At 41.8% G+C, this 14,165-nt stretch overlaps 1 protein-coding gene across 1 annotated transcript in view; it reads right to left on the reverse strand.

Annotated features, from left to right (window-relative positions):
- Positions 1–14,165, reverse strand: part of LOC117521373 (receptor-type tyrosine-protein phosphatase N2-like) — a 742,548-nt gene that overhangs the window by 332,983 nt on the left and 395,400 nt on the right. Inside the window, exon 12 of the mRNA XM_034182665.1 lies at positions 11,912–11,976. Coding sequence (XP_034038556.1) covers positions 11,912–11,976 — 65 coding nt within the window. The remainder of the gene's footprint in view (positions 1–11,911; positions 11,977–14,165) is intronic.

Raw genomic sequence — 14,165 nt, forward strand, 5'->3', positions numbered from 1 at the left:
AAATGCATCCAACAAGCATTGAATATTATACAGGTACAAACCTACAATTGTTAAAAGTATGGCATCATTGCTAATTTGTTAAGTAACGTGTCATGAAAGTTGTCATACACATGTAATTAAGAAAAAGAAGAATATTTTCCCCTGACATTTAAATATAATGTAGACGTACAAAGTGACATGAAAAGAAAAACTCATGTACAACAAGGCTGGCGGTAATTTTTAGGCTACTTAAGTACAGTACAACAGTAATTCTACATATTACATCCCATCACCTTGCAGAAAAAAATACACCATTTGTAAATACTTTTTAATATAAATTAAGCCACATTAAGTAAACTCAGTTGTTCAGCTTCACTCTTATTTAACTTATTTAAAAGAAGAGTTAATAAAATGTTAAAACCTGACTTAAGGCCATTAATTATTTTTATGAAACTTTAGTGTCTACACCCAACATCCAAACCTTTATTATTGATACTTACTGAAACTGAACTTTCTTCACATTCTCTAACTGATTCCAACATATAGCGCCCCCTACAGCGCACAGTGCAGATATTCTTAATATAATGCACAGAGATCAGCTGAGTTAATTCACATCACTCACATAATGATGCGTTTCATGTTGTTCATTGTTGTTGTTTGTTCATTTTGTTTGTTTGTTGTTTGTTTCATCTGGCAACAAATCTGTCCATGACCTGGAACCTGATGAAACTGAGAAAAAGTTTTCCAAATTTGTACTTCTGTTCTTTAGGAAGAGTAAAATGACGTTTGAACAACCGCACTGTTTGAATTCACGTGTACGCAGCAGGTACTTAAAAAGGAAATTAAGATAAATATTTACAGTACTTTTTGAGTATTTTGAGATTTGAAGGTGCTGTAGCTCCAGACAGGGTGCTCACAGTGGAAATATGAGAGAGATATGATGACGTCATCATCCTGAACGTGAAGGAAATCCATTCAGCTACAAACAAGCCCCGCCCCCTACTGACCATCTTAAAAATTCACCCAAACTCTGATTTCTCCTGCACAGGGGGAAAAAATAAAATAAAATAAAATAAAATCTTGCGTCACTGCTCAGACAAAACAGTCCAACAGACACCTGTGAGAAATCCCAGCATGCACTGCTCACTGAGCTGCTATTATCATATCAAAGGCTGATCAGGTGCAGCGACGGTGGCGGTTAGAGAGCAAAAGAAACACTTCAATATTTCACATCAAACCATTTGAATGTCTGGAGCAGAGTGGTCGTGCACGCAAACACACAAGCAAATGTGCACACGTGTGTGTGCACGCGCACAAACGCATTGCTCTGATGCTTTGTGATGAAAAATTACAGGTGGGACGCGGTGAACAGACAGCTTCATGAATATTATCATTCAAATCCAGATCCGATTCCAGCAGGCGGCAAACAAAACAACCATCAAAACCAAAACGCCAAAACCACAGCAACAGATCGACACCACAGCAAAACAGCCACCAACAGGGTGCAGAGCTTTTACTCAACACCAGCTCCTGTGTGAGCCCATGACATGTCGACGTGAGTCACCAAAACATTCACATCAGGTTGTGACAGAAAACATCTGCAGAGGAAAAAAAGAAAACAGAACAAAACAGAAAACAGAGGCCATCAAGCTGTGCTGCATTTTGTTTTTTTTTTCTAAACAATATATATATATGCAAAAATCAAATCAGCATCACTTTCTCAAAAAGATCAAACATCAACAAGGAAAAAAGCTCACACCAAATCCACATTTCAAATTATCAAACGTTTTGATTAAAGATAAGGTTAGAGTTCAATTTTGGGTTGAATTAATCATAAAAAGGAAAATAGGACTTTTTATTTTTACTCTTATGTGACACTTAAAGTACCTTTATTTTGTTGTTGTACATTTTATGACTCGTTTTTCTTGAGATTAGGCTGAACCATTAAACAGTCCAAACTCATTTCCACGGGGGCTGGAAGTTTGACCTTGACCTCTGACCTGGATTGTTGTGTGATCATAACCAACATCAAATCACTTTGTCCCCTAAGCCCAACATACCTGCCAATTTTGATCGAAATCAGATCAATCATTTTTTAAGGGATGCTGCTCCATCCCTTTTGTTCACATTAGTGAATTTTAATCATTTCTGCATGAAACATTTCTGAACATGTTTCTGTGTACCTCTGATTCTTACATATGGGAGGAGCTTTCCACGTTTGTTTGTGAAATCGCCCGTTCAGTCCGACAGTTTGGAAACGTCGTGATTTTCAGTCAGCAAAGTGGAGGGTTTGATTAGTGCCACTCCAGAGCAATTATAATCTGGTTGCTGCCACGGCAACCTTATGTCCTCACAAACACACACACACTCACAGTAAGGTCATGTGTACTCTTGATACAAAGTTGTGTGAAGTAGCAGCTGTCAAATGGGAGGAAACATAAATGGTAATGTGCAACAGCGTCTTTTATAGTAAGTCCCTTTGGCTGCTCCCTTGTTTTATACGCGGGGTCGCCACAGCAAATCCAAGGTGGCTCTGCATGTTGAATAGGCACAAATTTTACACCAGATGCCCTTCCTGACGCAACTCCACATTACATGGAGAAATGTGGTAGGGGTGGAATTCGAACCGGGAACCTTCCGCACTGAAACTAAGTGCATTAACCACTTGGCCACCACAATAATAATAATAAGAAATAAATAAAACCTGCTAATGTACGAAATCCAGAGGAAACTGTTTGAAGCCAAACACCAAGTTTTCTCACCTTTATAGTAAGACAGTACTCAGTCATACTCATCTCTTTTCAACGGCAGCAATCGTGCTAGCTAGCCTAGCCTACCCAATGCAAAGGCTTTACCACGACAGCTTTCAAGGCAAGTCAGCATGCAGCTATCTTTAAAAAATTGCTTATTCATGAGAAAATAAGGTTTTCTTATTGTTTACAGTGTAAAGTGACAGCTATGCAGTTTTCAGGTATCTGATTTGTGCAGTATTCTTTCAATTTCTTTTCATTTATATAGCGCCAAATCACAACAAAGTTGCCCCAAAGTCTTCACACAGGTAAGGTCTAACCTTACCAACCTCCAGAGCAACAGTGGTAAGGAAAAACTCCCTCTGAGGAAGAAACCTCAAGCAGACCAGACTCAAAGGGGAGACCCTCTACTTGGGCCATGCTACAAACATAAATTACAGAATAATTCACAGAACAATATACAAGAAATGCTACTGGCGCAGAGGACAGGAGGATTGCCAACCCGAATACAACTCCCATCTCTGGATGGAGCTGCACCTTAAACAGAGAAAAAACAGAATCAGGCATCAGAAAGACAAAATACTGTATAATTTGCCAGCATTAATCAACAAGAAAAACAGAGAGATACTAAGGTGATTGCCGGCCATTAGCCCTAAACTTCACTAAAAGACCCAGAATTTAGGTGAAGTTGAGGCCGCAGCCCACTTCAATTACTAATAAATGAATTAAAAGAGTAAAAAGCGTAAAACAAAACTGTACCAGTATGCTAGCAACATGAAAGGGAAAATAAGTGTGTCTTAAGTCTGACTGTTTTATTGACGCAGGGAGATCATTCCACAGAACAGGGGCATGATAAGAGAAAGCTCTGTGACCCACGGACTTCTTATTCACCTTAGGGACACAAAGTAGTCCTGCACCCTGAGAACATAAAGCTTGGGCCGGTACGTAAGGTTTAATTAGGTCAGCTAGGTAGGGAGGTGCCAGTCCATGAATATTTTATAGGTTAGTAGCAGAACCTTAAAATCTGATCTCACTGGGACAGGAAGCCAGTGAAGGGATGAAGGGACATTGCGTTAACTGGTCAAAGTGATGGCGATGGGTCGCCACAGTAAATGATAATGCTGCATTCAAAGGTACAACTGAGAACTCAAACGTTTTGGTGTCAAATTAACAAAATCAAAACATCATCGGGAGTCAGATTTCCTACTCAGTAACTTGATTTCTCAACCTCAACATCTGCATTCTCCAACGATGTTTGTTAATCATGGAATCATGGATGATGTTTGTGTGACATGATCACATGTGTGATCCAGCAAATAGTTGATGAAACAAAAAATTTCCATTTGTTTTTGTTGATCAAATTCAACATCCAACACCTCTCACTGGGCACTTAGAAAAGGCGGGGCTAATCACGTTCCCGGCACGATAGTGGAGTGCAGATGACCACATTCGAGCTGTCTGTGAAAAATGTCTAAGTGCCACAGGAGTGTGCCGTTACCAAGCAACACATATGTCAAGCAAGTGTGCCCCCCCAACACATGTGACATGCCAATGTGTCAGCTCCCCATCACGTGGCAGGCATGTGTGTTGCGCCCCGCACCCACAACATGTGGCGTGTGTGTCACGGCACCCTCCACGCCCACCTCCCCGCAACACGTGGTGTGTGTGTGTGTCACACCACCCTCCCTGCAACACATGTGGCGTGTGTGTGTCACACCACCCTCCACACCACCCTCCCTGCAACACATGTGGTGTGCGGGGAGGGGTACACTTGCATGACATGCTGATAATTATGTACAGACAAGATCACATGGGGACTGGCCAGCCACTTCTGAGCGCACACAGCACGGCAAGGCACCTCTCAGCTGATTGCCGGAAATGGCTGGAAATGACGTTCCCAGTGCACAATAAATATATACATAATTACATAACAAATAATTAAAATAAATAATCACAGAACAAAGAAACAGAGAGTGACACTTTGTTCTGTGCACTGATTGAAAAGGTGGGCGTGTCCGCGCAAGCCACTGCTGCTGTGATCTGTGGACCCGCAAGTCAATGCTGGAGAACACATATCGTGTTATGACGGAACTGAACTTACAACTCTCCACCGTGAGGCGTGTGAGTGTGCATGCTGTCCTCATGTAGAAATACATAAAAACATATATCGCCTTTGCAATGGGCTGGAGCGACTGCACAGCGCACACATTGACATCCTGTGCCAGGTTAAAAGAATCGTCTGATCATGTATGCATTCAGCTGGTGATCTGAATGTCACGTCACCCACGTGAGCTATGGTCCACATGATGCAGTGTCTTCCGGTGTGCGAGGCCGGCAGATGTGGACATGATAAGAGTACACTGCTGCATTCATGTCATTTCATGACTGTACGTTTATGACCATGGGTCATATACAGAGGAACAGAAGGATCATACTTGTATTTTCCACTCAATAAGAGGGATTAAATATTAGAAATTGCAGTCTTTTTTTTCTTTTTTGGTGTGGGTGCCCCCCACAGCAGTGATGCAATGTGGTGCCACTCGTTCCAGGTGCTCGCACTGTGTTCGTGCACGCACACAAGCATGCACGAAACCGTTGATGCAGTATCATGCACGCCATTTTTACCGTGTGTCTTTCCCGACAGCAGGTGGAATGTTTCACGGTTCCCCATTTCGTTTTTTGTTTGCAGTTTTTCTGCCAGTTCCTGCTTCTTTAGCCCAATTTTGTGTTATGTGTGAAGGGGCCCATAATCAGGGCCATCTCATATTTGGATTTGATATTTTGCATCCCGAGTGTGTTGAAAATTCTTATTTTCTGAATCAGAAAAGCAGAGATAAAAGAACTGAAACGGTAAATACAGCCTCATTGTCTGCTCTGAATTCACATGAACAAAAAGCCGCAGTGACAAAAGGAAAATTACTGCCTCAATCCCCCGGCAACGTGATACGTGAGGAATTTGAAAGTGTGGTCACGAATCAGCAGTGACCCACAATGAAGGAACAGCTTGAGATGTACTGATTCACTCTCAGACAGTTGGACTGGATGTCAAGGACGACATGCTGGCTCGTCTCATTCCTCAGAGTTCTGGTCACCTTCAGTACAAAATAAAAGTGTCTAAGAAAACCTTAAACGCCTCCAAATCATTATTCATTCAGAGTGAAATGTGTGCTGAAGCCCACAGCGTGTGGACACCGAGTCTGGACCACAATAATCCTGATCGTCCAATGTGACCAAACAAATACATGTGAAATATTTATTTTACTGCTATTTGCCTTCTTTTTTCCTGCACAGATGCACAGCTGCTCTTTATGACACCATATTTTACGCAAACCTTGGCTGTCAATCAACCAACTGGGAGTTAACTATCTTCCAACAATTTGAAATGAGACCAAAAAGTTCAGAATATAGAGGAATCTAATGATGTAACAGTTCAAATCGCTGTCCAAACAGCTATCGTGTCATGGGATGTTTACTGTACGAGGTCTGTCCATAAAGTATAGGTCCTTTTTATTTTTTTCAAAAACTATATGGATTTCATTCATATGTTTTTACGTCAGACATGCTTGAACCCTCGTGCGCATGCGTGAGTTTTTCCACGCCTGTCGGTGACGTCATTCGCCTGTGAGCACTCCTTGTGGGAGGAGTCATCCAGCCCCTCGTCGGAATTCCTTTGTCTGAGAAGTTGCTGAGAGACTGGCGCTTTGTTTGATTAAAATTTTTTCTAAACCTGTGAGACACATCGAAGTGGACATGGTTCGAAAAATTAAGCTGGTTTTCAGTGAAAATTTTAACGGCTGATGAGAGATTTTGAGGTGACACTGTCGCTTTAAGGACTTCCCACAGTGCGAGACGTCGCGCAGCGCTCTCAGGCGGCGTCATCAGCCTGTTTCAAGCTTAAAACCTCCACATTTCAGGCTCTGTTGATCCAGGACGTCGTGAGAGAACAGAGAAGTTTCAGAAGAAGTCGGTTTCAGCATTTTATCCGGATATTCCACTGTTAAAGGAGATTTTTTTAATGAAAGACGTGCGGACGGATCCGTGCGTCGGCTCGCAGCCGCCGCGACGCTCCGCCACAGGAAAAACACCTCTGTTGGAAGCCTTAAGGACAAGTTGGAACATGTCCAGCTGTTAAACAATTTCTCATATACTCACTCCACTGAAAGCCATCAAAAGCCGCCTGGATTTTACAAATGGTTATCAACACAGAGGTGTTTTTCCTGTGCTGCACGTCTTTCATTAAAAAAATCTCCTTTAACAGTGGAATATCCGGATAAAATGCTGAAACCGACTTCTTCTGAAACTTCTCTGTTCTCTCACGACGTCCTGGATCAATAGAGCCTGAAATGTGGAGGTTTTCAGCTTGAAACAGGCTGACGACGGCACCTGAGAGCGCTGCACGACGTCTCGCTCCGTGGGAAGTCCTTAAAGCGACAGTATCACCTCAAAATCTCTCATCAGCCGTTAAAATTTTCACCGAAAACCAGCTTAATTTTTCGAACCATGTCCACTTCGATGTGTCTCACAGGTTTAGAAAAAATTTTGATCAAACAAAGCGCCAGTCTCTCAGCAACTTCTCAGACAAAGGAATTCCGACGAGGGGCTGGACGACTCCTCCCACAAGGAGTGCTCACAGGCGAATGACGTCACCGACAGGCGTGGAAAAACTCACGCATGCGCACGAGGGTTCATGCATGTCTGACGTAAAAACATATGAATGAAATCCATATAGTTTTTGAAAAAAATTAAAAGGACCTATACTTTATGGACAGACCTCGTATGACTAACCCCTGGATTCCTTCTTGAGAAGATTAACAAAAGGTGGGGGGAACACAATCTCATTATACTGAAGTTTAAAATAAGACCCAGGTTCAATATCTAAACTCCAATCAGCCCCAGAATTTATGTCCTCATTGCAGCATTTATGATTCCATCAAGTTTGATGCAGATTATCAAAAAATATTTTGAGTTATCCTGCTCAGAACAATCACCCATGACCTTGGTGGCCACCAGACCTTGGCTTTGGAAATGACAGACGCTGACAAACAAGCTCATTTAAAGTGACAGCCACACCTGCTCCTAATATCCATTATGCATGTGATGACAAGATTATTCCCTGTAAGACACATCCAGAAGGTGGCAGACAGGTACACGGCATATTAAATAAGAAAAACGGGCTTGCTTTTCCTATTTGTCTGGTGCATCAAAGTTAGTCCACTTTTAATGAGTTTGTGCTGATGATACAGTTGTATATAAAAGTTTGCCCTCCCCCGATGATTTCTATGATTTGCCTTTATAAATCGTTGTTTGGATCAGCAATTTCAGTTAAATATATTATATAGCAGACGAACACAGTGATATTTGAGAAGTGAAATGACGTTTATAGGATTTACAGAAAGTGTGTAATAATTCTTTAAGAAAAATTAGGCAGGTGCATAAATTTGGGCACCCCAACAGAAAAAAATTCATCAGTATTTAGTAGATCCTCATTTTGCAGAAATAACAGCTTCTAAACGCTTCCTATAGCTTCCACTTGAGAGTCTGGATGTTGGTTAAAGGTATTTTGGACCATTCTTCTTTACAAAACATCTCCAGTTCAGTCAGGTTTGTTGGTTTCTGAGCATGGACAGCCCGCTTAAAATCACACCACAGACTTTCAATAATATTCAGGTCTGGGGACTGAGATGGCCATTCCAGAACATTGTACTTGTTCCTCTGCATGAATGCCGTAGTAGATTTGGATTGTTGTCTTGTTGAAAGATCCAGCCCCGGCGCAACTTCAACTTTGTCACTGATTCATGAACATTGTTCTCAAGAATCTGTTGATATTAACTGGAATCCATGTGACCCTCAACTTTAACAAGATTCCCAGTACCTGCACTGGCCACACAGCCCCACAGGATGATGGAACCACCTCCAAATTTTACTGTAGGTAGCAAGTGTTTTTCTTGGAATGCTGCATTCTTTTTCAGCCATGCAAACTGCCCCTTGTTATGTTCAAATAACTTTATTTTAACTTTAATTTTAGTTTCATCAGTCCACAGCACCTTATTCAAAAGTGACGCTGGCTTGTCCAAATGTGCTTTAGCATACCTCAAGCGACTCTGTTTGTGGTGTGTATGCAGAAAAGGCTTCTTCTGCATCACAGCATCATACAGCATCTCTTTGTTCAAAGTGCACTGTATAGCTGAACGATGCACAGAGACACTATCTGCTGCAAGATCATGTTGTAGGTCTTTGGAGCAGGTCTGTGGGTTGACTATGACTGTTCTCACCATCCTTCACTTTAGCTTATCTGAGATTTTTCTTGGCCTGCCACTTTGTGCCTGAACTAGTACTGTGCCCGTGGTCTTACTTTTGCTCACTATGTTCCTCGCAGTGGAAAGTGACAGGTGAAATCTCTGAGATAGCTTTTTGTATCCTTCCCCTAAACCATGATGTTGAACAATCTTTGTTTTCAGGTCATTTGAGAGTTGTTTAGAGGCTCCCATTTGCCACTCATTAGAAGAAATGCAAAGGGGGGAAACATTTGCAAATGGCCACTTTAAATACCCTTTCTCATGATTGGATTCACCTGTGTAAGGAGGTCAAGGGTCAATGAACTTACCAGATCAATTTTGTGCTCCAATAATTAGTGCTAAATGTATTCAAATCAATAAAATGACAAGCGTGCCCAAATTTTTGTACCTGCCCAATTTTGTTTAAATAATTATTGCACACTTTCTGTACATCCTATAAACTTAATTTCACTTCTCAAATATCAGTGTGTTTGTTTGCATTAGATGTATTTAACTGAAATTGCTGATCCAGACAACCAATGATTTATAAAGCAAAATCATGGAAATCATCATGGGTGCCCAAACATTTGCATACAACTGTATGTCCTTTTAAGGTGGAGATAGACATTTACTGTGTTTTTGTTATTGTGTTACCAACGTGGCAGTGACAGATGTTTGCTAAAGCCCAGGAACACCAACCAATCCACCAGGAAACACGTGTCACTGACTCACCAACAGCAGTTACAGGTACAAAGTAGAATTTTAATCCCCAAATATTCTTCTGAAGCTGCAGCTGTACAGGAGTATTGTTTGTTGTACGCATAATTGCATATTACCATTTCTGTGGCTACAAGTTCAACCCACCACAGGGATCAATAAGTTTATCTTCATTTCAAAACCACAGTGAGGAAACAGAATTAATTTCTGTTTCCTCACTGTGGTGAGAAAGCAAACCTGCAGGCGAGTTGGAAACACTCATTTGGTTTTGAGCATCAGCGTGAAAAAAAAACCCCCTCTGGTTTTGTTTTGTTTTTTTTTTTTGTTTTGTTTGGGGTTTTTTTTGGAAGCCGTCAGCTGTGATGTTAATATCCATATTTTGCAGTAATAAACAGCGAGTGTGGCGATGATGGATGTTTTGTGATGGCTCTGGCTAATCTATCTGGCAGCTCAGTGACGGACGGGTTTTCTCTGCCTCTCTCTTACATCAGACCTTCGATCAGCTGGAACTGACTCTGGTTTGCAGCCAGGTATTGACCACCTTGTGAGGACCTCCCCCCGTCCCACCCACCAACATTCCTAAATTCGGTCTCCCTGATAACACACGCTACCCTCCTCCCTCTTTGCACCTGCTACAGTCTGCTGTGTGTTGCCACTCTGATAAACATGGTGGACGGCATGCAGTCATCAGTGCAGAAAAGAAAACATGTGGCGTGTTTGTGTTTGGGGCTGGGTGATACAGATTATTATCACTTTACCGAGGCGTTGCTAGGCCGGCATCGTAGATTTACGTCGACGCTACCTGGCTATACCTGCCCGCTGTGCATAAACAAATTACATCATAGCGCACAGCCCAAGAACTGTCCGCAGAGGAAAAAGAAAAAACTGTCCACAAAGCGAAAAGCGAAAAATAGTAGCAAAAAATAAACAGAAGCCTTCTCTACAAGAGTCAAGACAGAAGTCAGACTACCAGAGCAAGAATTTTAGCTGAGGAAGCTTCTGCGATTTGAAGCGAAACTTCCTCGCGTCAAGCAACCCAGTCCAGTTGAAGATTCAAGCTTCTCTACTATGGAAACCACCTGGACAATTGAGAGCCTACACAGAAACTGTCAACAGAGGAAAAGATAAAAAGGCAAGAAGTGTGTGTTGGTCCCAATATGGATATTCCAGATGATTTTCTTATACCGCCCTCCAAAAGCATGTTATTGTATTAATATCTGTATTCATCGCGTTATGTAAGAAAATATTTAATAATGTATATCCTGATAATGACAAACTACAGGGGTTCATGAGCTAAACTTTTACCTTTTATAGTGTTTTATTTTGGGAAGTACTTTGTTCGAAGTTTTTAAAGTGCTACAAAAATAGATACTGTTGTTTTGTGGTAGACGTACGTGTCTAGGGCTTTTATTGTCAAAGGTCAGTACAGATCTAAAACAAGATACTTGTAACAAATATACTCGTGTGCACAGACTACACAACACTCAGTTACAAAGTCTACAATGACAAGTTTTTCCAACTTAATTAATCTCAGAAGTATTCAGTATGTGTAGATGTGCACAAAACTGGTGCTTATAGTGATTGTGCATGCTAAAAATTAAGAAAACAGAGTACTTTTCCTACAACCTCTCATCACTGATTTCCTCCTGAGAAATGCTTCCCTGGGTGTTTTGCTGCACATCATTTATTTATTTATTTATTTATTTATTTTTAGCATGCACGAGCACCAGTTATGTGCACGCCTGACTATGTGCCATTACGCGCAGAAGGAGAAGGAACATGGAGTAACGTTTTCTATTTGACTCTTGTTTTCACATAACACCAGAGTGGGATTTTACACATGAAAACTTTTCTGGAAAAGCAGTTGAGGAGTCACTGTTTGACGCCTAAGAATAGCATTGGATTTTGCACTGTAACGTTTCCAAATGAGCACCGCACTGACCACAGTGATAAAGGACTCCTGTCCTAAATCCTGTTGAGTCAGTGCTTGTCGTGCTGCTGCTTACTGCGATCAGCTATACAAGCCTCATACCAACAACAGGACAGACATCAAGCCCATGATAAAGTGAGGAGAGTGACGAGAAGAAGAAGAAGAAGAAAGTGGCACCAAGTGAATAAAGATGTTCTGAGTTTGAAAGTTTGGACAGATTGTATCAAAATGTGTTACTTGGATTAAGATGTTGGACTCACATCTGTGACGCCAGCCTCCAGGATGCTGAGTTTGGCTTCTTTCTCTAGAGAAGATTTCTGCTGAACTACAGGAAAAAGAAGAAGAAAAAAAGGGTTCAACAGAAAAAAATAAAGAAAAGACAACAATTCATACATTTTAATATATGTGAAGCAGTAAGTTTAATTCCAGATCAAAGTGCAGCAGCTATCTCCATGTGCTTGACTACATTACTATAGCTACCAAATGGAGATAACAGGCAAATGAGAATTGCCACACGGACACACAGAACGGATCCGGTCACTTACTATATGTAATGTGGACAATCAGTCATGGACATTAGATTTGTATCAGATGCGCAATCAATCCAATATGAACTAACAGACTGAACAAAACCTAAATAACTGCTCCATGATCCAAAGCCCAGCCCACAGTCCATCAGAAACATCAAATCCTGGACTGACGGTTCTATAGACCATGGGCTAAAGTGCAAGTGTATCTGAGGCATGTTCCGAACTACTTTAGTGCACTCGTGTAAGGTGCACTGTCAGTTAATGATGGTTTAAACCGTCAATGTGCACAAGTATCCACCATAGCTCCCTGAGGTGAAGCAGTGACACAGTAAGGTGAAGTTTTGTATTTTTTATTTCCCTTCATTTCAACTGTTATTCACCTTATAATTTTGTTTTAAATGTGTTTTTTGTAGTTTGATGCGCCAATGTGCATCTTGTGTATCGTATCGTGAACCCGCACGTGTGACATGCATCTCAATATTGGACCATATAAACAGCAGAAAACCTCTGCACTAGACTTCAGACCAGGTCTTTTGATGGTCTATGGCACAATCGCTTTTGCCACTTCCTGAAAGCACTGTGTCTGACCACGCCCCATGTCAAGACCAACACGCTCATGGGTGCGTGGATGAGCACACACATTCTTGCCACTTATGTCGCAAGGGTGTTGTGTGTGGAAGCAGTCAAACTAAGAGAAACTAACAGCTACACGTGCTGTGCACTGCTTTGAGCTTGACGTAAGATCAGGCCTGAAGTCTTCATCGACTCAAAGCGCAACCTTCAAAAATTTGACTGAAATACAATGTACTTATACTTTTTTGAGATATCCTGCTTGACCATTCCTCAACCTGCACAAAGCTAACTGCACGGGTTCGTGAAGTGAAATCAGAGCACTTGTAGCTTATTTCCGATGACTTTGTGTAGTAATCCCCAGATAGTTTGAAGTTAACTTTGCTCACATTATCTTGTAGTCTGCATACTAGTCTCTACAGTAGCTCTCATTAATCACAGGCAGAAATTCCACCTTAAAATTTGACTGATTAAGACAAAATCAATGCTCTATTCTTCCTGCTGCTGTGTTTTAATCACACCAGTTTTACACAGCAGAACCAGAACCTCACTAATCCAAACGCTACAGAAATCCAGATTATGCTCCAGATCAACAAAACATGCAGCAGACTGAAAACATCCAAGACGCATTTCAAACTACTAATCAAAAATCATTTTCGGATTCTCAGGCTGTTTACCCGCCTGCAAGAGAACTAAGGTCCAACTCTTTATGGTCCTGGTGCTTCTGGCCTCACTGTATGGCCGCGAGACTTTGACTCCTGATGAGGAAAAGTCAGCTAACACATCTTGTCCATGTGGTCGTTTCTCTGGTCATGACTGGTACGCCTCAGAACCCCAGTTCTTTAGATTAGTTGTCATTGTGTGCTCCTGTAATTTGGTCAGTGTATCTAGCTATCTACTCAACACATTTTAGCGGGTGCATGCTGAGATTTTTCTGAAATCCTACAAAGGCTCTAAGGCCAGTTGGTGCCAGTGCTCATCTCTGGATTCTGTAGTGTCAACCGGATGAGACTCTCCAACTCCCCCTGGACAGGACACCAGTCCAATGCACGTTACTTCCCCAGCTGAGGCCAGGATCCATTTACAGCTGGGTGGACTGAGGAAATGTAGGTTACGTCTTGTCCCAGGACATAGACAGGCAGCATGCACAGGGATTTGAACCCACCTCCTTGTTCACTCAGCTACCTGCTCGATGCTTTTCAAGGAATACGAGGGCTGTCAATAAAGTATGGGTCCTTTTTATTTTTTTCAAAAACTATATGGATTTCATTCATATGTTTTTACGTCAGACATGCTTGAACCCTCGTGCGCATGCGTGAGTTTTTCCACGCCTGTCGGTGACGTCATTCGCCTGTGAGCACTCCTTGTGGGAGGAGTCGTCCAGCCCCTCGTCGGAATTCCTTTGTCTGAGAAG

The sequence above is a fragment of the Thalassophryne amazonica genome, chromosome 12 (genome assembly GCF_902500255.1).
Source record: "Thalassophryne amazonica chromosome 12, fThaAma1.1, whole genome shotgun sequence".
Classification (NCBI taxonomy): Eukaryota; Metazoa; Chordata; class Actinopteri; order Batrachoidiformes; family Batrachoididae; genus Thalassophryne; species Thalassophryne amazonica.